This window comes from Malassezia pachydermatis (assembly GCF_001278385.1).
Source record: "Malassezia pachydermatis strain CBS 1879 chromosome Unknown scaffold3, whole genome shotgun sequence".
Taxonomy (NCBI): domain Eukaryota; kingdom Fungi; phylum Basidiomycota; class Malasseziomycetes; order Malasseziales; family Malasseziaceae; genus Malassezia; species Malassezia pachydermatis.
The window spans coordinates 593,239-619,459 of record NW_017253140.1 but is presented as its reverse complement, the minus strand read 5'-3'; the positions used below and the strand labels follow the sequence as shown (position 1 = coordinate 619,459).

At 49.7% G+C, this 26,221-nt stretch overlaps 10 protein-coding genes across 10 annotated transcripts; 4 read left to right on the top strand and 6 right to left on the bottom strand.

Annotated features, from left to right (window-relative positions):
- Window positions 1–1,019: 1,019 nt before the first annotated feature.
- On the bottom strand, window positions 1,020–1,715 carry Malapachy_0947 (hypothetical protein; the record flags this gene model as incomplete). Its single annotated transcript, XM_018135459.1, has 1 exon — window positions 1,020–1,715. The coding sequence occupies one exon, from the start codon at window positions 1,713–1,715 to the stop codon at window positions 1,020–1,022; it is 696 nt and encodes a 231-aa protein (XP_017992533.1).
- A 2,209-nt stretch (window positions 1,716–3,924) lies between these two features.
- On the top strand, window positions 3,925–4,249 carry Malapachy_0927 (protein of dolichol phosphate-mannose biosynthesis regulatory family; the record flags this gene model as incomplete). The annotated part of the gene is made up of 3 exons (XM_018135439.1): window positions 3,925–3,927; window positions 3,958–4,044; window positions 4,073–4,249. 3 exons carry the CDS (start codon window positions 3,925–3,927, stop codon window positions 4,247–4,249), a joined length of 267 nt encoding a protein of 88 aa, XP_017992643.1.
- A 19-nt stretch (window positions 4,250–4,268) lies between these two features.
- Malapachy_0943 (hypothetical protein) lies at window positions 4,269–6,078 on the bottom strand (the record flags this gene model as incomplete). The annotated part of the gene is made up of 4 exons (XM_018135455.1): window positions 4,269–5,068; window positions 5,348–5,700; window positions 5,729–6,011; window positions 6,042–6,078. 4 exons carry the CDS (start codon window positions 6,076–6,078, stop codon window positions 4,269–4,271), a joined length of 1,473 nt encoding a protein of 490 aa, XP_017992529.1.
- A 2,249-nt stretch (window positions 6,079–8,327) lies between these two features.
- Malapachy_0914 (valosin-containing protein) lies at window positions 8,328–10,661 on the bottom strand (the record flags this gene model as incomplete). Its single annotated transcript, XM_018135426.1, has 1 exon — window positions 8,328–10,661. The coding sequence occupies one exon, from the start codon at window positions 10,659–10,661 to the stop codon at window positions 8,328–8,330; it is 2,334 nt and encodes a 777-aa protein (XP_017992142.1).
- A 3,841-nt stretch (window positions 10,662–14,502) lies between these two features.
- Malapachy_0928 (plc-like phosphodiesterase) lies at window positions 14,503–15,402 on the top strand (the record flags this gene model as incomplete). The annotated part of the gene is made up of 1 exon (XM_018135440.1): window positions 14,503–15,402. One exon carries the CDS (start codon window positions 14,503–14,505, stop codon window positions 15,400–15,402), a length of 900 nt encoding a protein of 299 aa, XP_017992636.1.
- Window positions 15,403–15,571: 169 nt separating this feature from the next.
- Malapachy_0911 (heat shock protein) lies at window positions 15,572–17,918 on the bottom strand (the record flags this gene model as incomplete). Its single annotated transcript, XM_018135423.1, has 2 exons — window positions 15,572–17,837; window positions 17,878–17,918. 2 exons carry the CDS (start codon window positions 17,916–17,918, stop codon window positions 15,572–15,574), a joined length of 2,307 nt encoding a protein of 768 aa, XP_017992137.1.
- Window positions 17,919–18,429: 511 nt separating this feature from the next.
- On the bottom strand, window positions 18,430–19,629 carry Malapachy_0913 (60s ribosomal protein l7; the record flags this gene model as incomplete). Its single annotated transcript, XM_018135425.1, has 3 exons — window positions 18,430–19,056; window positions 19,285–19,396; window positions 19,604–19,629. 3 exons carry the CDS (start codon window positions 19,627–19,629, stop codon window positions 18,430–18,432), a joined length of 765 nt encoding a protein of 254 aa, XP_017992135.1.
- An 881-nt stretch (window positions 19,630–20,510) lies between these two features.
- On the top strand, window positions 20,511–21,489 carry Malapachy_0933 (grd19 involved in retrieval of late golgi membrane protein from the prevacuolar compartment; the record flags this gene model as incomplete). The annotated part of the gene is made up of 2 exons (XM_018135445.1): window positions 20,511–21,356; window positions 21,484–21,489. 2 exons carry the CDS (start codon window positions 20,511–20,513, stop codon window positions 21,487–21,489), a joined length of 852 nt encoding a protein of 283 aa, XP_017992693.1.
- A 155-nt stretch (window positions 21,490–21,644) lies between these two features.
- Window positions 21,645–22,604, bottom strand: Malapachy_0912 (c5-sterol desaturase; the record flags this gene model as incomplete). Its single annotated transcript, XM_018135424.1, has 1 exon — window positions 21,645–22,604. The coding sequence occupies one exon, from the start codon at window positions 22,602–22,604 to the stop codon at window positions 21,645–21,647; it is 960 nt and encodes a 319-aa protein (XP_017992136.1).
- Window positions 22,605–24,314: 1,710 nt separating this feature from the next.
- Window positions 24,315–25,378, top strand: Malapachy_0877 (nad-dependent histone deacetylase; the record flags this gene model as incomplete). Its single annotated transcript, XM_018135390.1, has 3 exons — window positions 24,315–24,582; window positions 24,615–24,824; window positions 24,855–25,378. The coding sequence occupies 3 exons, from the start codon at window positions 24,315–24,317 to the stop codon at window positions 25,376–25,378; spliced, it is 1,002 nt and encodes a 333-aa protein (XP_017992757.1).
- Between the last annotated feature and the right edge of the window lie 843 nt (window positions 25,379–26,221).

Below are 26,221 nucleotides of genomic sequence, written 5' to 3'. Positions count from 1 at the left end.
TTTCTAGTTTTAGTGCGGCTCCTGGGTGAGGTAAAAGAGCCTGTACTCCCTTTGACACAAGCATATTGTCATTATTTATCGCTCTTCCCTGACAATATCGTTACACCGCTGCAGTTCACATCATCTGAGCTAGCATTGCTGGAAGGAACAAATTTGTATAATGCTGTATCGGATAAGCTTCAAGCGACGCTGGCTAGCAGTGAGCGTGCGCGCACTTGGCTGTGTCAAGCGAACATCAGCAAGAATGCCGTTTTGAACAATATCCTTCACGCCATGACCGAACTTCAATGGGTCCGGCTTTGGCGATGGGCAGATGCATGCTACTCTAGCCGTAGCTTTCCTCCTCAAGTTGGCGGATGGAGTGTAGGCGATGAACCGATTTTGATACCCGGCTTTGACGCTTTAAATCATCGACGTGGCGAGCCAGTGACATGGGCCTTTGATAGTGCACAGAAAGCGGCTATATTCACGATGCGACATGACATATCCGCATCTGCACAGGTTTTTAACAACTATGGAGCCAAATCAAACGAAGAGCTTTTGGCTTCGTATGGTTTTGTAGAACCAGGCGGACCTGACGATGTACTATCGTTTGCTCTTCGCTCCTCTGCCGATGATCCAATGGAGATGTATTATTGGCACAAATCCAACCCTAATCCACCATTGGAGCTAATGAAAAGACTTAGTGATCCTTTGCAGGAAGGTGAAAATGAAGTAAGTGTTCTCCTTAGCCGTGTGCATGGCGTGGAAGCCTTGGAGTCGATGGTTCGCCGCCGGTACAAGGCCTTTCGAACGGTTCAGAGAGAAGTGGATGATACAGTAGCATTTGATGGGCCCGATGGGATTAGGGAGTCGGTACTGAATATGGTGAAAGAGTATCGATCAGGTAAGTTGCAATACACTGATCAACAATAGGACAACAAGAGCTTCTAAAGAAAGCAATTTCATGGGCAGAAATGGAGCTAGATAAGCTATTAGAGCAACTAACGGAGAACGGATGGGAGTTGTGATACTCATGCTTATTTTCCAATCACAAAGGTCTGCCACCTTTCCTTGCGTCGAACACTTGTCTTGGCATCATCAAGCTCCAAAAGTTGACTGGACTCCAATGCGGATCGTAACATGTCCACCATCTTGGCCTTTAGGGGTTCGTTATTTTCCCCTTTGGTCATAGGCATCTGGTGAAGTATGGCACCGATACGCTTGAATTCGAGCAAAGTCTGCAGTTCAACATAACCACTTTTATCCATTTTTTGGCGCAGGTAATAGTCAGACTGTAGGTTAGCATCAGAAAAGTAGTATTCTGTCTGACTGCGAAGTTGATGAGATACAGTAGAAGAGTCGTGACTAGCCATCATATTGGTAGGGAGACTCATGCCAAATGGGGCATAGACGGGGAACATAGGCCGTCCTTGCGGATCCAAATGAATCGGCATTATGGACTGCATAGGCACCATATAAGGCATTGGCATGCCTTGGGGTCCAGAAGGCATAACCATGGGCGTAGGAGGGCCATTCCATTCGTTAGGGGCCTGGCGTTCTTCCACATCTTCACGGCTTTCTTCACTTCGAGTCTCGTCGCGATCATTCTCAGTTTTGGAAGGCGTCCGACTAAATTGGTGAGGGGGATGTGCACTATCCCACGCAGAACCGTTTCCTGGAATAGGCACTGGCATACTGGGGACAACCATGTACGGGAAGGAAGGACCAGGCATCATAGGATGTGAATTAAGATGCACAGATGTGTATGAAGAGTGTGTGTCTGAAGACGCATTCTTCCCTGTAGAAGTGCTTTCCCCTCTGTCAGCCATTGGCATAAGAGGAATAAAGCCCATAGGGGGCATGGGCGGGCGCGGTCCGTACGAGCCAGGTCCATGCGCAGATGGGCGGTGGGGAGAAAACGAACCATCGGATTTGGTGAGACCAAAACGGATAGAAGTAGGAGAAAAGTTCTCCTCTTTTTGGTCAGCAGATCGCTGCTGGTCAGGCTGATACATCCATGGGTGTACCCATCCAGAAGATGAAGTATATGCTTCGGAGACACTCGCACTTGATGACACAGATTCCTCATCTAGCAAAAAGGGCTCTGCCTCGTCCTCTAATTTAGAGCCATGCCTCTCATGCCTCCGGAGAGGGTCCGGTTTTTCGTGGGTATATTGCGGAGGAAAAGAGCCAAATCTTGCCTTGCTCTCACCACCGTTCAGCATGTGAATACGACGAAGCCATGCATCATCAGAGCCATCATCAAGCGATGGATCCGGTACAACATCGAGGGAAATATCGGTGCCCGGCTCGTGCACCATGCCGGGAGGTGATAAAGACCTTGATTCTGTCACGTTGCTCATGCTACCCGCTGGGGGGGACAGTGCGGGGGGTGAGGTGGCAGTTGGTTTCTTACGCTGCTGAAGCCGGGCCTCCCATACATTATGGTTCGAGGGCTTGGCTGTAGGGAGGGAGCGAGAGATGGGGGGATTCTTGCCAGAGGAGGAATCTGGCGAGACGGACAATGATGGAAGTGGCGTCTGTGGCGGGTATGTCGGTATTGAGTGAGCCTGTTTTGCCTCTCTCTTCATATTTGTGCCTTCAACTAAATTCAGTGCATTCATGGATCCGGCAATAGAATCATGAACCTGGATAGATTCCGGGGGCGATGTTTCCTCGCCGGCTCTCGACCGATGAGCCCGCTCCCTGGATATTTGATTTGCCTGGCGTAACCTCTCAGCATAGGATATAGCAGAACCGGACCTTGCGTGTGACTTAGTGGTCCAGTTAGAAGTTGACATAACAGCTAGTAGCTATACCAGGCCGAAATCATACAATCACACAGCAACGTACGAAACTAGCTAAGGCGCTGTGCCCTTCAGGGCATGCGCCGGTGTCAGATCAACCTCGGCCCAATCACCAATTACCAGCTATGAACAATAAAGGCTTAGTCCAAAACGCCAGACCTCCACGTGATATGCATAAACCTGCAAGGTGAGCATAGGTCGCTACACATACTCCTGTAAACCGATTCGCGGAGGATCTGTTAGTCCCTGATTGCGCCGCTGGGGCGCGATAGAATGCTCGAGGGTAGCTTCATATAGCATTTCAGCAATCTCATTTTGGCTTAATAGCTCACCTAGATTGTGTGCAGCAAAACGTAATTCATCGACGCCTAAACGACGTGTATTGATCTCCTCGTCAGTTACATCAGTGCGAAGGAAGTCTTTTGGATACCCTTGTAGGGATGCTGATGATACAAGTGGGATTCTCTCAAGTAGAAATCGGAATAGAAGTCGAGCTTTCTCTTTTTTCGAGGCAGAGAGTTTTGACGGTGTGTGCAATGCTTTCCTCGATTTACGTAGAGGTCGAGGATCGACCTCGTAGTCATCTTCGCTGTCGTTCTCATTGGGATCACCTTCGGGCACAAAATTATCATCACTGGTCATACCTTTATCAGAATCGGAATCTTTTGTACTTTCTGGGTACGTAGAATAGTTCGCAGAAGAGGAGTGGGGCACAGAATTCCCACCAAGTACAGCTTCAACAGCCTCAATAAAGAAAGTTTTGGGTATAATGGGCTCTTGTATACCTTCTCTTTTCTCCGCATAGGAGACTAATAGCTCGTTCACATCTTCTAACGCTTGTCCTTCTAAGCCAGCAGCACGTAGTGCTGCCGATAGGCCTGACAATGTCAGCACTCTTGGTCCAGCCGAATTGTCCACGTTCTCATCATATTGGAATGCACCTGCAATAGCATCGTCTGCTAGGAAGCCACCGCCAAGAGGTACCGCAGATTTCGGCGCGGAGGCACGGTCGTACGCATCCTCAATCACAGTTCGAAGAGACATGCTGGTGGGAGTGTGTGGAGGTTCGGCCGATGCACACAAAGTGACACGGGCGCCATCCAAGCGCAACACCAACACACCAGCTAGCTATATCATGGTAGGTGTGCGTTTGTAAGCTAATGCACAGGCCTTCTCGGACCGGCTCATCGGAGGATCGCTCCTGGCTATCTCAGTCTTTGTGTTCTCATACTACACGATCTGGGCTCTGATTACTGTACGTAATGATCGAGTTTACACCACAGCCTTTTTTCCCTAGCGATTCCTCAATCCATGCCTTGTTTCCGGCCCGTGTATGGGCTGTGCGTTTGCCTGCGCTTGCATTGGTGTTTGGCTTGACGGTGATCGGGGCGTTCATATTCAACGTGCTTCGCAAGCAGGCCATTGCCAAGCGCGAAAAAGAATTGCAAAAAAGTGCTTAATTATACTACATTCACCTACTCATTTACGATGTTTCTTGCCCTTGGACTTTCGTTCAGGCGGTGGCTCAGGTACAGATATATCACCACCTGCTATGCCAAGAGCATCACTACCTTGCTCGATCTTGTCACGCGCACTGACAAAGAACATTATATCCCGCAGCTCTTCTTGTAGTTCGGCCATTTGTTTTTGAAGCTGATCGCGCACATCCTGCAATTCCTTTACGTGTTTACATAACCCATCAGAGACAGATTTTTCCTCCTCCAACGCTTTGCGTGCCTCACGAGCCGCATCTAACGCTCGGCGTAGCTGAAGACCTTGCTTCGAAGAAAATGCCTCGCTTTTCTTCAACTCCTCTGTAATGTTGGATAGTTGATCTTGCGTATCGGTGCATTGCTGCTGGTACTTGTCACGCTCTTCACACACCTCTGTGTAAATGGCTTTATCCACTTGATTTCGCTTCTGTTGCGCAAGTTTTTGCTCATAGTACGCACGCTGAGAATCCAGTTGTGACACAATCATGTTGGAATATTCCGTGCTCAGAGCCTCTAACTTGGACTGGAGATACTGCTGATGCAGCTCGTTTGAGGAGCGCGACAAGGATTCATCCATGGCCGCAGGCGTAGAGCCATTGGTACCGATACGACCACCATTCGATACATGAACACCGCCAGGATACCGCGCATTCCATAAATGTTCTGGCGTAGTGGCAGCCATGTTAGAAGCTGATGGTAGCTCCACTAATTTTCCACCAGACGAAGCCTGGATGATGCGATGTACATACCCATCGCCAGCATAGTCCCATACACGCTGTGTATCGACTTCCAGGCTGTAGAGGTGGCCAGTCTGCTCGTAATGCTCGCGCGCATGTCCATGTGTGTATCGACCACAGCCCACATTTGCACAGATCAAGCAAACCCACAAGTCCTCCGCTCCGTGACAGACATGACAATGGACTGAGGCATGGAGATTAGAAGAGCCAGAAGAATGGACATCTGTCCGTGCCTTGGAGGAATACCGGCATACAGGGCATCGGCTATCGGTCCACCGCTGCAAGCATTCACAATGGAAAGAGTGCTGACACAGCGCAGTGACCACACCTGAAATCTGCGAATCCAGCCGATCCAGGCAAACAGGGCATGTAGGAAGTTCATACACGTTCTCACGAAGAGCTGATCCGGGTCGGTAGGGGCGCAGCGCCTGCATTGATGCATCCTTGGCCACGTCAGAATCGCGAATGATGGGCCATGGCTCTGTGCCAGAGACAAGTGGAAGCACATGGGGCAAAGATGTGGTAGTATTTACAGTGACTCCTGTCACATATACAAGCTTACAGCGATCTGTTGGCTCCAGCGCGTCGTACGGTTGGCCTTGGAACATCTTGAAGAATTCTTCGGCATCGAGAGTATCATGAAACTTAAGCAGGACTAGCATTTGATCTATATCCACTTGGCTTCCCTGGTTAGTATAGAGGTACGTACTGGACAAGTCTCACATACTGCAGCGCACCTAGCGCAGCACCACAAAACGTAAGAAGGGAGGCCACTGTGACAGAGGTGGGCACATTGAGCATGGCAAGTACTGTACCGAGAGCCTCATCTACTGCCTCATCACCTAAAGCGCCTTCCTCATTGACTTCTGGTTCATGCTTTGAATGCAATTGGAAAGATGTAGCATCCTCTAATGTACGAAAAAGATGCACAATACCAAAAGATACATGTGATTCTTGCTGTTGTACTTCAAATTGCATATTATCGGCAGTGACTTCGAAAGTGTTAGTTTGGTCATAAGTACCAAAGGTAATATTCTCTCGGTCTTGTTGCTGCTTCATTTTCGCACTTTTTCGTATACGTAGGAAACACAGGCGAATCGAGCCTAGGCGATGATCGATAGTCGAGTCTGTTTTCTCCTTGGCAAAGGAAGAAGATGACGCTGATTTGGCAGGAGGACTCGTAGATTGCTTCTGCTTTGCCGATCCAGTGTATTCAGATATGTGTACGTGGAATGGGGGAAGAGACAGCATTACATGCTACGCATGCTGGGTGGGCAGCAATAAGGCGTCGTGTGGCGTCGCACGAGCGGCACGGCGGTTAACCCCACCCCTCCACTTAGCCAGTGCCTGGTTCCTTGATTCCGCCAGGATCGTGTTGATGTCGTGATGGAGTTGGTCCCATCGTTGCGCGACCAAGGCGACTGGCAGCTTGTGCTGCGTACAAACCGACATTTGGTAGTACACAATCCTGCCTCCAATGAAGTGATCCTGCGGGCTAACCCGATGGTTGGGCATACCAGGCCAAGCCTTGCTCCCCCACACGATCCAACTCTCCCTGCCTCGATCTCTACCACATCTTGCCCTTATTGTGGGAGGCCATGGACACAGCCAGATCTATACCATGACCAATTTATGCATACACCTGGCTATGATGACAGTGACGCTGATAATAATATTGACATGATTCCCCACTATTTCCGCCTCTTATCAGAAACTTCAGCCACGTCGACCCCGAAGTTACCGCGAGAATCGCCTGATATTTTGCAAGAGCAGGAAAGCAACGAAGGCTACTATGCGAAATACTTTGTCGAATTGGGACGCTTAGGCCGGGGGGCTCGAGGATCTGTGTATTTGTGCCAACATGTGCTGCATGGCCATGCGCTGGGCAAGTATGCTGTGAAGAAAATCCCCGTGGGGAGAAATACGGAGAGCCTACGCCAATCACTCCAGGAGGTGCAACTGATGGAAGGACTAATTCACCCGAATGTTATCCACTACAAACATGCCTGGGTGGAGACAGCACAAGCCTCCCCGTTCGCACCTCGCGTTCCCACATTGTATGTGTTAATGATGGTAGCCAATGGCGGCAGCTTGGCTGATTGGATAGCGGCCCGGGCTGGAGATCCTACGGTGGCGGAGCAAAAGGAGACATCAACTATGAAATCAGGTCGTGTGGAACGATTGAAAAGCGAGTTTCGACGGCGACGGGGTGAGGCACGACGTGGGGAAACATCTGGCCAAATGGGCGTACATTTCCTGCGAGAAGACGAGGTGGTACAGCTTATGCGAGATATCGCGCAGGGCTTGGCTTTTCTTCACGACCACAATATCCTGCATTTGGATTTGAAACCAGGCAATGTTCTTCTACATTGGGACGACGATGCCCTTCTGCCTACAGCGATGCTGGGCGACTTTGGGTCGTCACTGCCAGTCCAAGCATGTTGGCAGCACCATCGCACCGGCCATACGGGTACAATGGAATATATGCCGCCAGAGGTATTCCAACAGCACAATGGTGTCCTCGCTGAACTCTCAAGCAAGGCCGATATATGGTCCTTGGGTATACTATTTCACCTGCTCTTGTTCTTCGAATTACCCTATGCCCAAGTGGACGATATTGATTTGCTGCGTGAGGAAATTCTTACTTTCACGAACCTGTCTGATAAGATCCGCATGCGTGGGCTGTCAAAACGTTTTGACAGGATCCATCCTTCATTGGCGCAGTTGATGATGAGTATGCTGGATATAGATCCACAACGCCGTCCAACCTGCCATGAGATTCTGCATGCGTTAGCTTTGTACCCTACTGACCCATCTCCAGCGTCGGAGAAAGCTTTAGCTGTCCCCACTCACCGGAGGACAAGCAGTACAGAGGTGGCTATACCTGCAAGACCCCCGCACGTACCACTGATGCCTGCGTCTATACCGCTCCGACTTCTCTGTTGGAATGTGATGTATGTGTACCTCCAACTTGCCCTCATCATGCCAAGACATAGGCTCTGGCCTTTATGGTTACAACATACGGCCATTCTACTCCCTTTGTTGGAACTTACCATCTGGTACGTACAGAATAACTTAACACCAGCGTTACGACTCGGCCCGCATATATGTATGGGGTGGATATTCGGTGGCTCTTCCCATGCGGCTGCCTTGCCCTTTTGGCAGGGCTTCTCCGGTTTATAATGTAAATAAAGGACTAGGAACGATCCTGTAGAGGCTACGACGAACAAGAAAATAGGGCCCCCAATACGAACTTACAGAGCTACAGAGCTACGGCGGGGCACTCCCGCATGGCATTGGTTGGTTGGTTAAGCATACAGGTCATCATCCGCATCGTCCGTGCCAAAAGCAGCGGGAGCTGCTGCGGCTGGCGCTGCAGGGGCATCTGCGGCCGGTGCCTGGCCGCTACCTGAACCACTCTCCGGGAATCGGAAGTTGTTACCACCAGCGCCACGGCTCTGCTGCAGTGTCGATGCAAACATTTCGTAGCGACGAATGTCAGCATCCGACACAGAACGGCGAGCGTAGCGCATAGCCTCTTCAAAGTGAGCTTGTGTAATCTCAGGAACAGGATCGTTTTCTTCTTCCAGGGAAGCAGCGGCATCTTCCTCCATTTTCACATCATCACCACGCTCCTTGCGCTCGGCCTCTTGACGGCGATCAGCCTCAATCGACTCACGGATAGCAAGCTTGGCAGCGCGCTGGCAAACTTCTGCCAGGTCAGCACCCGAGAAACCATGCGTGTGCTTTGCAAGGAAGGGCAGATCGACCTTGGGCGAGATAGGAGAGTTCTTCAGAGTCGCGCGGAGAATGTCCAAACGAGAAGCCTCGTTCGGCAGAGGGATATAGATGAGCTGGTCGAGACGACCAGGACGCAGAATAGCAGGGTCAATTTGGTCCGGACGGTTCGTGGCACCGATCACGAACACGTTCTTCTTGGCATTCATACCATCCATTTCCGTAAGAATCTGGTTGATCACACGGTCGCTAGCACCACCAGCGTCACCGCCCGAGCCACCACGAGATTTGGCAATCGAGTCCAGCTCATCGAAGAACATCACACACGGCGCCGCCGCACGTGCCTTGTCGAAGACATCACGGACATTCGCCTCCGACTCACCAAACCACATGGTAAGTAGCTCAGGGCCCTTGATGGAGATAAAGTTTGCCTGGCACTCGTTGGCAATGGCCTTCGCCAAAAGTGTCTTACCAGTACCAGGAGGACCATAAAACAGGACACCCTTGGACGGCGACATACCATACTTGAGGAACTTTTCGGGGTGCTCGACAGGGTACGACACCGTCTCCTGGAGCTCCTGCTTGACTTTGTCGAGACCACCAATGTCGTTCCAGGTCGTCGTAGGCACTTCGACCACTGTCTCGCGCAAGGCCGATGGGTTGGACACGCCCAGGGCGAAACGGAAGTTCTCCATCGTCACGCCTAGAGAGTCAAGCACTTCAGCATCAATGGAGTCTTCATCCAGATCAATGAGATCCATCTTCTCACGAATCTGCTGCATCGCAGCCTCTGAGCACAAGGAAGCAATGTCTGAGCCGACATAACCATGAGTCTCTGAAGCAATCTGCTCGAGATCCACATCGTCGGCCAGTTTCATGTTCTTGGTATGGATACGAAGAATCTCCAAGCGGCCAGTGGGGTCAGGAATACCAATATCCACCTCGCGATCGAAACGGCCGAAACGACGAAGTGCTGGGTCGATCGAGTTCGGACGGTTGGTCGCTGCCATAACAACAATGTTCGAGCGAGCCTTCAAGCCGTCCATCAGTGTAAGCAGCTGCGAAACAACACGGCGCTCCACTTCACCGTTGGTCTTCTCACGCTTCGGTGCAATCGAGTCAATCTCGTCGATGAAAATAATCGCAGGCGAATTCTTCTCCGCCTCTTCGAACGCCTTGCGCAAGTTCGACTCACTCTCACCGGCCATCTTGCTCATGATTTCAGGACCATTGATCAAGAAGAAAAAGGCACCTGTCTCATTTGCCACCGCACGGGCCATCAGCGTTTTACCCGTACCAGGGGGGCCGAACATGAGCACACCGCGCGGCGGCTTAATACCGATGCTCTTGAAGAGCTGCGGGTGACGTAATGGCAACTCGACCATCTCACGGATCTGTGCCATCTGCTTACGGCAGCCACCGATGTCGTCGTAGCCCACATCAGCGAGGTTAGCTTCTTCGTCCTCACGACGCACAGGATCACCCTCGGTGTGGATAACGGTGTCCTGGGCCACGATACAGAACTCAGCAGGGTCCGTTTCAATGACCTTGAACTCCACGGCGCGCATACCGCCACGCACCACGAACGTGTCGCCCTTACGCACAGGGCGGTAGGCTTCAAGGAAGTACGGCTTCAGGTACACGTCAAAGAGGTTACCCTGCAAACCCTCGACGCTGTCGTCGAATGGCAGGACATGGATACGCTTGCCGTACTTGATATCGTGGCATGCATGCACATTCACGAGATCGCCGAGCTTCACACGCAGGTTGTTGCGCGCAACACGGTTCAGACGGATCTTGGAATCCTCGGTGTCCTCATCACTCAGAACAATCAGAACAGTATCACGGCGCTTCTTGCCGCGAATCAGAATCGTATCGCCACGGAAGAGACCAAGCTCCTCCATCTTGGCGGGCGATAAGCACGCCACCGAGTTATCATCTGTGGTGGCTTCCTCCACGAACAAGCGGTTGGGCGCTGCATGTTAATCAGGACGCATAGTACTTACACTTCTTGTTGCGAAGGATCGCCAAAGACGTATCCTTCAAATTCTCTTGGGGCTCTGTCTTGTGATCCACCATATTTGCCAATAGCACAGTCGCAAGGGAACAAGATCGAAGCAACCGACGCGACGCTGTGGCAACTGGAGAGGCGTCGTAAGCGCTAGCCAGCGACGTGTCGCCCGCGGCAGGCCCAAACGGGGAATTATTCAATAGGCCCACACGCCGTGACGTAAGCCATACTTCTCCTCCACAGTGACACAACGCGCCCTCCTAAAGCATGACGCCAAGGCCCACGGGCCATGTACCATCGTTCGCCTCGTTTCAACCTGCTACAGACAGTGTAGATGAGGTGAAGAGCGAGAAGGATAGGTTTTCCTCTAAACAGCATCACCGTAAAGATCGTACGTCGTCTCTCTTTGTGGTCGATAGACAGGGCGATGTACCTGCAGCAATGTATGGCTCAAGTAAGCATAGCAGGCGTCCCTATCGGATTGGGTCAGGTACGTTCGACTACACTGACCAAAGATACCAAGACCTCCCGATCCGCGCGTCACCATCGACACAGATCAAGGCACGAGACCGCTGTGACGAAAGACAAAGACTCCTATGTCACACTAGAACTAGAAGATGACGCTGCTTCTGCCTCCTCTCAGAGTAATCGTACTGTTGTGACCCCTTCTACATATTCAACTTTGCCACAAAAATCAGACGCTTCATCCTTACAGACGGCATTGAAAAGTCTTCATGCCCAGGTAGGCAAGGACCCCTGCGACATTGACGCATGGCTACAACTCGTGGATATCCAAGAAAAAATGTGGGGTGACGCTGACTTTCTTCGAAATTCTAGTCACTATGCTTCTTTGGCACGAACAAAACTAGCAGTTCTGGAGCGAGCATTCCAGGCATCAGATCGAAACAAAGAGGCCTTGGAACTACGGACAGCTGAGCTACGCATTGCTGCTGACAGCGGCGTATGGTCATTCGATAAATTGGATCAGACCTGGCGTACGTTACTTTGCCGAAGTGTTTCTACACCATCAGAAAAGGCAGGGCTATGGCAAGAGTATTTGTCGTTTCGTGCATCCGATGCGTCCCGATTCCATGTGGATGACATGGCAGCTCTGTATGCTGAGGCGTTACATGATTTGACCTCAACCACCTATACATCTACATCGGAATACTCTGAAAGAGATCTAGATGAAGCGCGTATTCAACTGGTAACAAGTCTTTGTGTATGTCTACGAAGTGCAGGTATGTTCACGCTATACTAACCATAGGATATTTTGAGTTTGGATATGCTATCTTTCAAGCACTGTTAGAGTTGTTTGTCTGCTCCATTCGTGAATATCCACTATCGCTTGATACGGAGAGCGTATTAGACTTGTTCAGCGCATGGTGGGACGCAGAGCATCCACGCTGGGGAGACAACGCATCTGAATATCATGGGTTCTCATTGAGCCATACGCCGCCAATATATACCATCGCGCCCCAATTAGAATTAATACAAGAAACGGAAACGGTTGAGCCTGATGGTTCACAAGGAGATGAGTGGGCACGTTGGGCAAACCAGGAATTGCTTGCAAGTGCAAGGACAACGCCGCGCTTTTTGGAACAGGATGCCAATGATGGCATTCGACCGGATCCATACACCTACGTGATCGCATCAGACCTGGTGCCGTTTCTGTTTTTGCCTGCATCAAATGATTGGGACATTGTTTTTATACTGTTGGATGCATTCTGGTCCTCATTAGGATTTCCGTCCCACTGGCTGCTAGCTACAGCACGGCAAAGTTTACCAGATCGCACGCAAGCAAAGGAACTCTCATATACCCTAAGCTATCCTCATCTCACCCCCTCCTCGTCCTCTCTCAAAGTGCCATCTTCGCTGTGGAAAGGCCTTTTTCCAAGCCGCGGTACTGCTGCTGCTGTGCAGCGTGTTCCTCTCCTGCCTCACACGCTTTTTAAGCAAACATCAAGTGACCCGCGTGGGTCGTGGGTACATGTTCTAGCGACGCTAACAAAAGAAGAAGCGTGCCTAGCAGAGTCATGTCTGCTTCTTCTTCGATGCATTCTTTCGAGCATAGGTAATAACGTCTGGAACCAGACCCTAGCGGTTCCTCTGGCCATGATATATGTACAAGCAGGTCAGAGTACCAGGTGCGTATACTGACTATTAACGATGAAGTGCAAAACGCGTATTACGCCAAGAACTGCAAAATTCTCCTGACAATATCTTTTTATGGTTCGCTTACGCACAAATGGAGCTTTGTACGACTGGTCATATCAAAGCAGCCTCAAAGGTTTTTGTGGAAGTCCTCAGCCAAACGCCAACAACAGTTATTACCTCACGCGATTCATATTTTCTGTCTAGGTTGTGGCTTTTGTGGGCGGAGCTGCATTGGTCTTTGGATGAGAACACGGCATGCCTTCATACATTGAAGGTAGCTCTGCAAGCACAATGGTCTTATGCAGGTAGCGACCTGCGCACCATCCCATATACCCTCTCTGCGACGGGGAAACTACAGTTGTTGCGTGCATTACGGAAGCATGCCCAGACAAAGCCATGTTTTGTTCATACATATGCTTTGGGTATGGTTCAGCACATACTCCAACGTGAAGGTCATGAAAGTGTGACAAATGAAATGCATCTAAGCATTCAGGTTTTTAAAGATGCACTGTCATATACTGATGACCCTACTCGAACAGAGCTGGCGTATGGAATGCAGCGCTTTGTGGTAATGGCGAAAAGCAAGAAGCACAAATCCCACCTACACCCAGATGAAGAGTGGGAGATAGGCGCTATGCTGGTTCGACAATTCCCCCATGATACAACTTTTTTATATCAGTTGGCGACGCTAAAACAGTTGGAGCGAGTGGGTCAGCAGCTGCGAGCGATTATCGAAGAGGAAGTTATACCCGCAAAATGTGTAAGACCTATATGGGGCTGGCTCCTGGGACTACGTTATATGGTGGAATATACATCTTCCTCTCGAATTCGTTCTTTCTTAGACCAAGCATTGCTATCGCACCCTCGAGAGGCACTTTTATGGCATCTTGCCATCGATTATGAAGTGCGGCAGAGCCAAGCAAACCGGTTGACGACGGAGCTCAAGTCAAGAGTAAAGGCACTAGCATTTCAAGCCTTACGATATTGCCCTTATGACAAAGGTACGAGGAAAATCACTAACATAAGGTCTATTGCTACGCATATTGAAGGCGTCACTTCGGAAAGCGTTTACCGCGCAAGATTTGAGCATGATAACGCAAGCTGCGGAAGAGCACCAACTCCGATTATTTGCTGACAGCCCTGGGTCTATGAACTCAATGGACAATATAAAGGAGCAGGTGGCCTGTTTTGTCGATAGTTGCGCGCTGGCGAGCCAGGCGGAGAGTGAGCGAGATTAATCTGGCTCTGAGTTGTTGGTTGGTACGTGCACTTTCAGGGGGTAACAAAGATACGTTTGGCCCATAAAACACATTATGATTGGATAGTGCTTTGTACTCCACGTGGGAGGATAATCATGGAGGTGGCTGTGGAAGTGCCTTAGAAGTTTGCCCACCACTACAATGAAGCTCGCAAGATGTGTAGGAACCGTGGTGGCACTTGCTGTTGCCAGCGTTATGGCGGCTCCATCGATGGCAACAAAGAGAGCTACAGAGTGTAACGGAAAATCCGAGCTTTGCAGTCGCAAGTACTCCAATGTTACGTTCCTGGGTGCCCATAACTCGTACGCTCTAGGCACCATGGCACAGGTGAGCACTAACCAGCTCGTTGGCGTGAATGCGCAGCTTAGCGATGGTGTTCGTGCTCTACAAATTCAAGGGCACAAATCTTCTAGAAGCGACGACACTGCTAACCCGTCTGGTGTCTTGTTGTGCCACACTTCTTGTTCGTTGGGCAGCACGCCTTTGGAGCTTTACCTTTCCAACGTATCTGACTTTATGAATCAAAACCCAACGGAAGTCGTCACTCTTATTATTGCCAATAATGACAATATTGATGTGAATGATTGGGCATCTGCGTTCCAAAAGAATGGTCTGGATCAGATAGCGTACAAGCCTCCCTCAGATACGGTAACCAAGGACCAATGGCCGACGTTGCAGGAGATGATTGACTCGAAACAACGCCTTGTTGTTTTCATGGACTACAAATCGGACTTGAGCCGCGTGAACTATATTATCCCAGAGTTCAAGAACGTTTGGGAAAACCCATACGACCAAACTTCGGGTACATTCAACTGCACGCCTGATCGCTACGATGGAGATACGTCTCAGATGATGTATCTAATTAACCACTACCGCGACAATGTTGATTCGATAGCGGGTCAAGAAATCAAACTCCCAGCACGCGACAAATTGAATGTCACAAACTCGGTGGACTCGATCATGCGGGACGCTAACTCATGTGCAAAGCAGTACAACTCATACCCCACATTTGTGCTGGTCGACTTTTATAATGTGGGCAATGGCTCTGTGTTTGCTGCGACGTCTGGCATGAACAATGTGGCATACGAAAAGAAAGGTGTGACACCCGTACCCACCTCTACCAGTGGGGCTTTCCGCCTAGATCCGACCGTGTATACAGCATGGATGAGCGTACTCACGATAGGTGTGAGTGCGCTACTTTCGGCCCTCCTGATGTAAATTCATCCCACCATGATGTTGGGACGATATCTAGCGGATTGAATTCTAAAGAAATAGCTTGCTCAAGACTTTCATAGACAGTGACCCTACAATTAAACAAACTGGCATCGATCCAAGTATGTTTCAGCACATCACGTATATTCCTTCCTATGATATGTAGTAGTGGCCATTAGTCGACATCCATGTCGCCCTGCTTAGTGTCCTCGTTGGAAGGTTCCTCCTTCGGCTGCTCCGGCTGAACACGCGGCTTGGGCTTGCTAAGGATAGGCGTGCAAACGTAGATCACGTCGTCCTTCTTCTTGAGAATCTCAGCTGAAGTCAACTTCGGGTCGACATTCTTGGGCAGCTCGCTCTGCTTGAACATGAAGTCCTCGAGCCACTTGCTGGCATTCGCTGCCTTCTCAATGACCTTGGTCTTGTCATCATCCGAAAGGTGGTCGTACTTCTCTGGCTCGTTCTCGAACACGCTCATGTACTTGTTGACCACCTCACGCAGTTGCGCAGCAGCACGGGGACGCTCGTCAAACTCCTTCCAGCGGAAGACGATGGGGGCACCAACCTTCTGCAACGAGTCGAGACGCTCCACATACGCCGACTTGGCCGCATCATCGCCCTCGTCCGAGTACAGCCAGTCCTCCGACTCGGCCAGCATGCTAAGAAGCTTCTCCTTCTCCTGCGGCTGCACAAAGGCAGAGTAGCGCTCGTCGAGCTTGCTGCGGGTGTCGTAGATGTACTCTTCCAAAGCGTTCTTGCGGTCCTCCGTGTCGGCCACGAGCTTGTCGGCAGCGTACATTTGACCCTCCCGCTCCTTCATCTCGGCAATCAGGCTCTCATCAAGCAGACCGATGCCCGACACGATAGGGAGGTCATCCTTGCGTTGAAGCTTCTTCACCACGCGCTTCTCCGTCTTCGGCTCCTGACCCTCCGGTGCATTCGGGTCGACAACAGGGACTTCTTCCTCCTTCTCAATTTCATCCACAGTATAGGCACTCTCCACGTTAAGCACACCGTGCAGGTTGAGACGAGCCTTGACCTTAACAATCGAGTGCTCACCCTGCTCGTTCGGGGCCACATTCTTAATAGTCACACGGCCGAGCCATGGGTTGATACCCTTCGGCAAGGTACCCGGCTCAGCGTACGAAGCATCAAGCGTGAATGGCTCCTTGCGGTAGAAGGTCAGAATCTTGGTCGACGGCACCGGGTTGTTCGTGTTGAACACCACCAGCTCGTTCTCTTCGTCTGGCACATCAGGCGCAGGCTCCCACGAGACCTTGATCGGGTACGACGAGATGTCGTGCACCGAGAACTCACGCACACGGAACACAGGCGAGAGAGTAGCACATGCAAGTGTGCAACCACGAACAATAGCCTCATCCTGGTTCAGCGTGAACGAGAGCTGCTTACCGTACCACTGCGCGATGCTCTCCTTGAGCGCAGGGATACGCGAGCTACCACCAACAAGCTCCACGCTGTGGATCTCATCCTTGGTAAGACCCGACTGCTCGAGCGCAGCGTCCAGAGGAGTGTGGATACGCTGGAGGTACGGGGCAATCAAGGCTTCGAACTCCTCACGTTTGAGCTGCGAAGCAGCGTCGATGTCATTCATCAAGCTTTCAACGTTGAGCTGAGCCAATGTGTTGGCCGAAAGAACCTTCTTCAGACGCTCACAGCCCGCCGCAAGACGGAAGGTGGCCTTCGGGTTCGAGAACACATCAATCTTGTACTTGCCCTTGAACTCCTCAGCAAAATGCTCCATCAGCGCACGGTCAAAGTTGCGACCACCAAAGTTGGGATCAGCTGACGCACCGAGCACAGTCAGCTGGCCCTTGCAGAAGGCCACCACCGATACCTGGTAGCTCGAGTGGCCAATATCCACAAACACGACATTGCGTGGGCTGTCCGGCTCAGGCAGGTCCGTCTTGGTAATACCATAGCCCAACGCAGTAGCAGTCGGCTCATTCATCACACGCAGAGGGTTCAGGTTGGCGATCTCTGCAGCGTTCAGCATTGCACGACGCTGCGCGTCCGTGAACCAAATCGGCACCGAGAGCACGACGTCACTAACGCCAGCGCCGTTAAGCTCAGCCTGTGTCGTGTCGCGCAGCTTACCGAGGTACATACCAAGAAGCTGTGTAGCAGAGAACACCTGCTCCTCACCCTGGAAGCGAACCTTGACACCCACTTCACCCTTGGCATCGACAAGCTCAGCGTTCACGAAAGGCTTTTCAAACTGCTGCACAGATTCATCCTGGAAAGTGCGACCAATGAGGCGCTTCAGCGACCCCACAGTATTCTTGAAGTTCGAAGTCTGCGCAGTGGCCGCGGGCTCACCAAGAGCACGCGCCTTCATACCGAACGACACCAGGGACGGTGTGCTGCGGTTGCTCACTTCATTGGAAACAATATCGACACCACGCGCACGCGCGACACCGATCCTAATTCATGTTAGTTCTCCCGCATGTAAATGACACGTACTTGCTACTGCTATTACCGATATCAAGACCCACAACACTCATACTGATGGGTTTGTGACAAACGTGAAGGCTTCGCAGAAGTCGTCTACTTTATTCCCTTCCTAGGTGGCTGCGTCCAGTGGCCAGTGTCAGCCCTCTCTGCCCTTGGCAGCACCCAACATGTTGTAACAACAAAAAGAACGGCCTAGTAGGTAAAATAATACATTCTACAAATTTCTTCTTTCTTCGGTACAGTTCTGTAAAAACTTGCCACGGGCAACAGTACAGCCTCGCTGACTAACGGACCCAAAAGCCTTAGTTGCGCGCAGAGCCGCATACTGACACTGAAACAAAGTAGATGAATAAGCCCGTTTAGTGACTGTCAATAGACGGAAGCAAGTTTTTTGGTGGTATCGACTCTACGGGATACAAACGTAGCAGACCCCTATGACTAGAGGGTAGAGAAGTTACCATCTGCACCATATGCAGATAAATACAGTGACATGAGATAGAGCCCTTCCCAGCTCCATCCCAATCGCAGGGAGAGAGCTAAAACACATACATCGAGTGACGCTTAGTTCATGCGGCGCACAAGACGGTTAATGTCCGACTCACGGTTGCCGGCATCACCACCCTCGATAAAGTGATTGAACTTGCGGGCCCTGAAGCCACCAGTCGGGCTCGAGAGCTGGAACGGCCACAGGAACTGGTTGGCAGCCTTGAAGTTCGGGCCAGCAGTGGCGATCTCGTGGACAAGGTCCTCAACCGAGATAATACCGTACTTGCCAAGGTGCTCCTCAATCAGGCTGTTGTCCGAGATGGGGATGCGCTGCTTGTTGATCTTGGCGTAACCGCGCTTGTAGATAAGCTCGCGGATGGTCTTCAGGTTCGGCTCACCGTAGGCCACGTACGGCTCAATGAGCTGGAGCATCTGCTGGGTAGCGGCGGTGAGCTTGACAAACACACCGTTGTTGACCTGCAGAAGACGGAGCAGCTGCATGATCTTGCGCGGCTTCGGGGCGATGTTGTTGATACCACGAAGACGAACAACAAAGGCAACACGCGGCTGAGCCGGCACGTAGAAGTCACCCTGCGACTTCGCAAGGCGACGGAGGCGAACCTGCTCACGCTCGGCAGCCTTGTACTCCTTCACGTACTGCTCGGCACGCTTGAAGATAACCTGGCGCTTCTGCTTGCGGGCCTAGAGAGTTAGCACTGTCACAAACTGAAATCCCACATCATATGGCACAATTGTTTACCCTCACGTGGATAGACAGACACCTCCGTCTTTAGGATCAGCCCCGAAAGATGGTATATTTGCGACATCATCGACAAAGATTTCCATGTCTAGTCCACAGTGGTTGTTGTACATCATATCGACGGAGGGCCAAAACGCATGCCATACATATGTAGGAGCGTAAAAACATACCTTGCGGAGCTCAAGGGCCTTGGCCTGCTTCTCCTCACGGAGCTTGGCATCAGCCTTGCGCTTCTTCAGAAGCGTCTCAGGGACGAGCACATCCTTGGCGCTGGGCACAGAGCTGTATAATGTCAGTATACCGTTCACATGACGAGTGTGTCGGATATCTGTTAGATTTGCGTGGCAAACATTCATCTCTCCGGAATGAAAGAATCATTTTCTTTGCTTGGTTATAGTTGGCTAAAGAGCCATAACACCATCACCGATGCGCGAGAAGCATGTTACGCACACAAATCATACAAGATACTCCGACTAGATTAGTACTCACGTCTTGACCGTAGCGGCAGCAGACATCTTGACGAAAATAAAGGCGTCGATGCAACCGGTGGAAGGTTAGAGTAGAAAAGCCTGCGTGGCTCAACGACCTTAGGGAGCCGAGCCTGCCCTCCATTCACACCTAACTCATCACGTGGTTTGATGTAGTTTTAAAGAGTCACGTGAATATGCCATGGACAGACATGGCTCGAGCGCATTATGACACATGGTGAGCGTCAATGTTGACACTGACATAATGCAAGATTAGCAGTGCTCGTGAACAATTAGAGGACTTCTTGGTAGTCATCAGTTTTTTTGTTAAATGTAACAAAACGTATAGGCCATAATAATATGTTAATAAGTTATAGAATTTTTTTTTCGGTTTCAAACCAAGAACATTCGTCACTCTGCGTAGCAATAATGCATACTTCGGCAGAGGATGACCATTTGCACGATTGTTTAAACGTGAGAGATCTAGTTGAATCTTGTATGGTTTCTTAACAGCGTCAGAACGGGTCAACTACTTGTAAAAGCAGTCTATGGTGAAAAGGACGAATACACAAATTCCTCCTTTAAGTATGATAGGGAGTTTACTGGTCTCAATGTAAATTTCACCATGGTCTTGTGCCGTCTAATTATCGGACAGATGTCATGAAACTATGCCGTAGTTCTAGGATTGATGGCTACACGTCCCACTCCTATAGCGGAGTACCCAACTCTATTGACCTTGCAGGAAAATATGCTGCTGACTATGAAAACCAGTGTTGCTTGTGGGGAATCTTAAAATATTTTAAACCCCCATCTGACCTAAACATGTGTCGGCACGCGCACGCGCTTGCGCACAGGTCGACAGGTTGTCGCAACACTCCAGATCGCTTGGCTCCAGTATCTCATCGCTTTGCCGATAATTGGTAGAAAAGATGTCGCTATTCTTTTCAGATAACACAGGACTAGGTGATAATCCTCTGACTACATCTAATGCGGAAGTTTGGGGCGGTACCTCTTTGCCGCCTGCCAACTCCGGGGCGAAAGGGCTTGAATCCACTAAGTTGATTGAGGATGAGATTGATGAAGAACATCCATGGGGCCGTCCTGCGGAGAAAGAAATAATCCAAGATTCTAGGGCTGAGCACTCAATATACAATGCTTGGGACACTGACCAGACAAACTTGCAAACAGAAAGCAAGTTTGGCAACGACCCCTCGACAGATGGTTACCGTTACAATAACCAGTATGACACCATCCCGCGGAATGGATTTGAAAGTGCAGCTTCTCACGACCAAATACATGCGCCTCCGTCACAATTCTCCGCGGAAGGACACATCCAGCAATCTGCTCTGAAAGCAAACGCAGCCCCCAAACCCAAATCCATATACCCTTCAGGCTACTCTCCTTTTGCTCGAGTAGAAAGTACGGCTCCTCGTGCGGACGCTCCTGATGACATCTACGGCATACCAGAAAATTTTCTGGAAGTGGAAGTTCGAAACCCTCGAACGCAAGGACAAGGGCGCAAGATGTATACGGAGTACGAAGTTGTCACGCGCACAAATATTCCTGCCTTCAAATTGAAATATTCCTCTGTCTGGCGTCGTTATTCCGATTTTGATTACTTTCGCGAACTGCTGGAGCGTGAGTCCTCACGTGTGAACATTCCCCCGCTGCCTGGAAAAGTATTCACCAATCGATTCTCCGATGAAGTCATTGAGACCAGGCGCGAAGGCCTTGAACGTTTCCTGCAGATTGTGGCAGGCCACCCGCTATTACAAGTACGTATGCTGATACATGATTTGATCTAACATTCTACTAGACTGGCAGCAGGCATTTGGCGGCTTTCCTGCAAGATAGCCATTGGAAACGAAGCTAACAGATACTTTAGGGATATTACAGGTATAGTGGTAATCTACAAGGGCTATCGTAGTCATGTAGCTCTGTAGAATGAAGCCGCAGATGGAATATAGGAAAGAAAACCCTAAATATACCAAGGAAAAGCCAAAAGGAGAGATGGTGAGTCCGACTTCAAGTCGAGAAAGGGGGCTTATACAAGGGATTATTATTCATTCTGCCTTAGTCGGCTTAATTACCTTCGCGCTCATCCGGTTCCGCGCTTCCAAGAGAGGATCATCTTTGGCCTGGGGCTCACGGAAACTACTAAAGAGTCGGTCGAAGGTAGTGAAATATTGCCCGTAGTTGCATGTAAAGTGTAAGTGATGCAAGGTATGGTGAGCAGGACCATTGATATACAATTCCCAACCAGTATTGTTAATCATGTCAGAGTCATGGATCATGATACTCCATAGGTTAACAAATCCAAACAGAGCCAAAAACATGAGCTTGTTAAGCGGGAAGATACAAGGGAAAATGTGATATGGCAAGCTCTGGGCATAACCGTCCAACGGGTGGAAGGCATGGGATGCGAAAGGAGTCGGTACAATCCACTTGTGATGGGGCTTATGCACATGCTTATAGAGGCTTGGGTGGTGTTCGATACGGTGGACCCAGTAGATGCACATATCAGTAAAGACGAGGAAAAGTGGCACACTGAAAATCAAGTACCAAAGACCATATTCGTCCCATCGGTCATAAACCCTAGTGTAGCCACGAACTTCAAGTACGAACCAGGGAAGCGTAAGTAGGTCCAACCACGGGAAGGCACGAAGGGACGACTGGATCTCGAGCTTCACCTGGTTTTTAAGGTACAAAGGGTGCTTCTTAAGGTCTTTGTTGAAAAGAAAGTAGTAAGAGAAAGAGGCGCAAGAGAAGTAGAGAAGCAAAATACCGATATAGGTCAAAATATACAGAGATACGATCTGGCGAATGATGTTATCGCGAGGAAGCCAAGACACCTCCTTGCCAGGGGCGCCACATAGGGCTAACTTCTCCACGTTCGAGATGGTCTGGTTAGCAAAACCTAACGTGGAGCTTGTGCAGGCAGAGGAGAACCGAGAGGCTGGAAGAAGTTTGGCCCAGGCTGCATCCAGGACCCACTCGTCAGCCAAGTTCAATACCAGATCCATGGTGTGGAAAGGTAAAGAAGGACTGATAAATCGAGGCACAAAATATTTTTGCCTTATATCGAACAAGAGTGGCCAAGCAAAGTGGCGTGACTTGCGTGACCACGTGAGACTTCACACTTTACACACTATGCGTGTTGCTACATCATGCTAGGAAAATAGGCACACCATTCGCCTTGGTCAGATTGGTCTTGTTTTAAAACACGACACCATTTCCACACAATGCTCTGTGTTCGATCCAGCGTTCGGTCCCAGTCCAGCTCGGTGAAAGTGACGCGAGAGATCATGGGCTGGACAAAAGTGGCAGGTGTAGGTAATGGGTCATATAGAGTTCGTAATGCTGAAATATGCATCAGAGATTGTGCAATCGCCTTAAAATCATCGGAGCATTCTTCATGATACTTCAGTGCATACACAAGGAGGTGACTGCTGATTTCGTTATAATAAGCGTATGATGAGGGCAGTAACGAGGAAGACGATCTGTTACGCAACTAAATTGTGAGTCAGAGCAGGAGTACAACATACATTAGGGTATTCACTCGGTGCACAGATTCCAAGGTTAATGATTTGCAATTTTTGGTTCTTGTCTTCCAATTTTAAGATGACAAGACCCACGCCACGAATTTCCACATGGATCTCCCCTCCGTGAGGTTGACAAAAGGCAACACGGGCACGAACTCTGTGAGCCGGTAAGATAACATGACCCTGGTGATTGACAAGGATCAAAGACTCATTCTCGCATTTCTTTTTCATATCCTCGTTAAAAGCTTCCACTAGCATTGTAAGTGATTCCGGAAGGGGATGTCCTTTCATGTTTGTTAATACGTCATCCAACCAAGACGTGGTGGCAATGAAATTTAGCGTTTTAGGAAGAGGATAAATAGGGCTTCGCGATGTAGATTTCACGAAAGATTCAGTGACTTCATGCACCTTACATGGAGCCCTAGTCTGGTCCACAAGACGGCGTTTTTTCCTCATGCGAAGGATAATATCATCTTCACTGGCTTTCGTAAGAGGAGACGCTTCCAAGGCTTTTTCCAGGATACCTATAGCGCCCATATCGTTGGGTGATGTCTGTACATGTTCTTTTAATAGCGATGATACTTGGTTTGACATATGAATCATGTTCGTCGCGATCTGAACAAAGGGTGCAAGGCCTTCAGCAGGTGTAGGTCCACCGGTCTCCGCCCCAATAGCCGCTGCAATACCCTGGGCACCAGAATTTGGTATATGTAACACTCCATTTAGATGAGTTAAAAGGTCCTGGAGTCCATACAGTAATCCGGCTTGTAAAGTAGGCCGCGGCGGTAAGGGCTGCTCTTGCGCAAGGGGCATATCAATCAATGCTAATACCTGTCTTACCCGAGCTAATGCAGCCTTCAGTGCAACAGGCTGTATAGAATTCGACTCGTTTTTCTTCTCTTTGTTGTCATTATTGGTCTTTTCCTCTTCCATGGAGAGAGAGTGCGCTTGGAACGCAATTTCGCTAGTGATGGCGACTGGTCTTTACGGCGAGACTTACGCGATCCCTCGCACGTGATGAATACACTGCGCACGAGCCCACTTTGGAGTCTCACGACCCATAAGCCATCATGACAGATCCGAAAGAATCTCTCATGAAGAGTAAAGGGTTAAAAAAAGTGGCAGAGATGCTTTTGAGTGAAAAAGGTGTGTTGTGTTATTCAGCTCACTGTAGTATCTCGAGTGGTAGTTATGGCAGGAGCTGGTATTTCTACAAGTGCCGGCATCCCTGACTTTCGCTCACCTGTGACAGGTTTATATGCCTCTCTGGAGAAGTATGATCTGCCGTATCCAGAGGCATTATTCGACATTAACTATTTTCGGAAGAATCCCAAGCCGTTCTATACTTTGTTTGAAGAACTCTATCCAGATGGCAAAAAATATCGGCCAACTATCACGCATTGCTTCTTTAAGTTGCTGGATAAAAAGGGCAAATTACTGAGGGTCTTTACACAAAACAGTAGGTATGATTATGGTACTTACTTGTATTAGTCGATACTCTAGAGCACTTATCTGGCTTGGATGAGGAACGGATTGTTGAAGCGCATGGTTCCTTTGCCAAAGCGCGATGTATGGAATGCAAGACAAAAGTGTCCAAAAATTGGCTTGAAGCTAAGGTGCGATCAGGAGAAGTTGCACGGTGTGAAATGCCTACCTGTCAAAAGAAAAGCTCTGTTCCTGCTATCAAACCAGACATTACATGTATGTGCATGACTAAGAGACTTACTTGAGTTTTTGGAGAGAACCTGCCTGAGCGGTTCTTTCGACGGATTTCAGACTTCCATCGAGCAGATTTACTTCTGGTAATGGGAACATCGCTTGTGGTACAGCCATTTGCATCCTTAATTGATGAGGTGCCTGCCTATTGTCCTCGAGCTCTCTTCAACCTGGAAAAGGTTGGTGAAGGTATAGGGCCCGGTCTATTCTCAAAATGGAACAACCTGGGAGAGGAAGGATTTGACTTCTCTACACCTGGTACTAGAGATATATTTTGCCAAGGCAAAGTGGATGATACGATTCGGGCATTGGCTGAGCTTTGCGGCTGGAAGGTAAGTTGGACGCATGCAAAGCTAAATATTCAGGACGAACTAGAGACCTTGTTTGAAGAAATGAATACTGGTATGGACAAGCTACATGCAGAAGAGAAGGAAGATGAAGATGATACTACGCATTCCAAAGATGACACGGACGCGCTCGTGGAAAAACTAGCTGTGGCCAGTATAAATGATGTGGAGTCATCCAAGGAAAAATTGTAGAGCAACACAAATAGGGGCATTTTTTCGTGACGTTCTCCACCTCGCACAGTAATATGAACATTGCAGATGCGGTAGCTCAAGCTTGTATAGATGTGTTTATGTCCCTGCCGCAAGGTGGTGGGAAGCCACACCCAAGGTCAAATGGAAGGTATGCCTTCTATACACTAATATCAGGCTTGAATGGACCATATTGTCCGGTGTGGTTTTGCAACTGGACACGTATGAGCTCGTACCTGTCGCCTTGGCCACAGGCGTCAAGTGTACTCCCTACAACAAATTGTCCAAGTATGGTGATATTGTACATGACTGTCATGCCGAAGTGCTAGCGCGACGTTGTTTTAGGATATGGCTTTTAGAAAGGCTCATCAAAGAAGTGTCGTCCGATGCCCCCATTCTAGATGGTTTACCCCGCATTTATGAACCCATTGCATGGGCGCAACAGAAGCCTATTCGGTGGCGATTACGTTCTCATATGTTTGTTCATTGGTATATATCAACATGGCCATGTATGTACCCGACGTACTTACTCCAGGTGGTGAAGCTTCTACAGCGCTTTTGTTTGCACGCAATACTTCCCAAGATGGTCATGCACCTTCCACTCTTCCAACTTCCAAGGCGCAGCCTCTTGTACGTGGGAGAAACCATTTCTATATGTCTCTGGACCATTGTATTCTGCGCACCAAGCCAGGTATGCTATAAAAGACTTACAACAAGGCCGACCAGATGCACCTCCCAGCATCAGCATGTCTTGCACCGACAAAATCATGTTGTGGAATCAGGTAGGCGTCCAGGGTGCCCTTCTGTCGAAGTGGATAGAACCTGTCTATGCCACTTCCTGGTGCA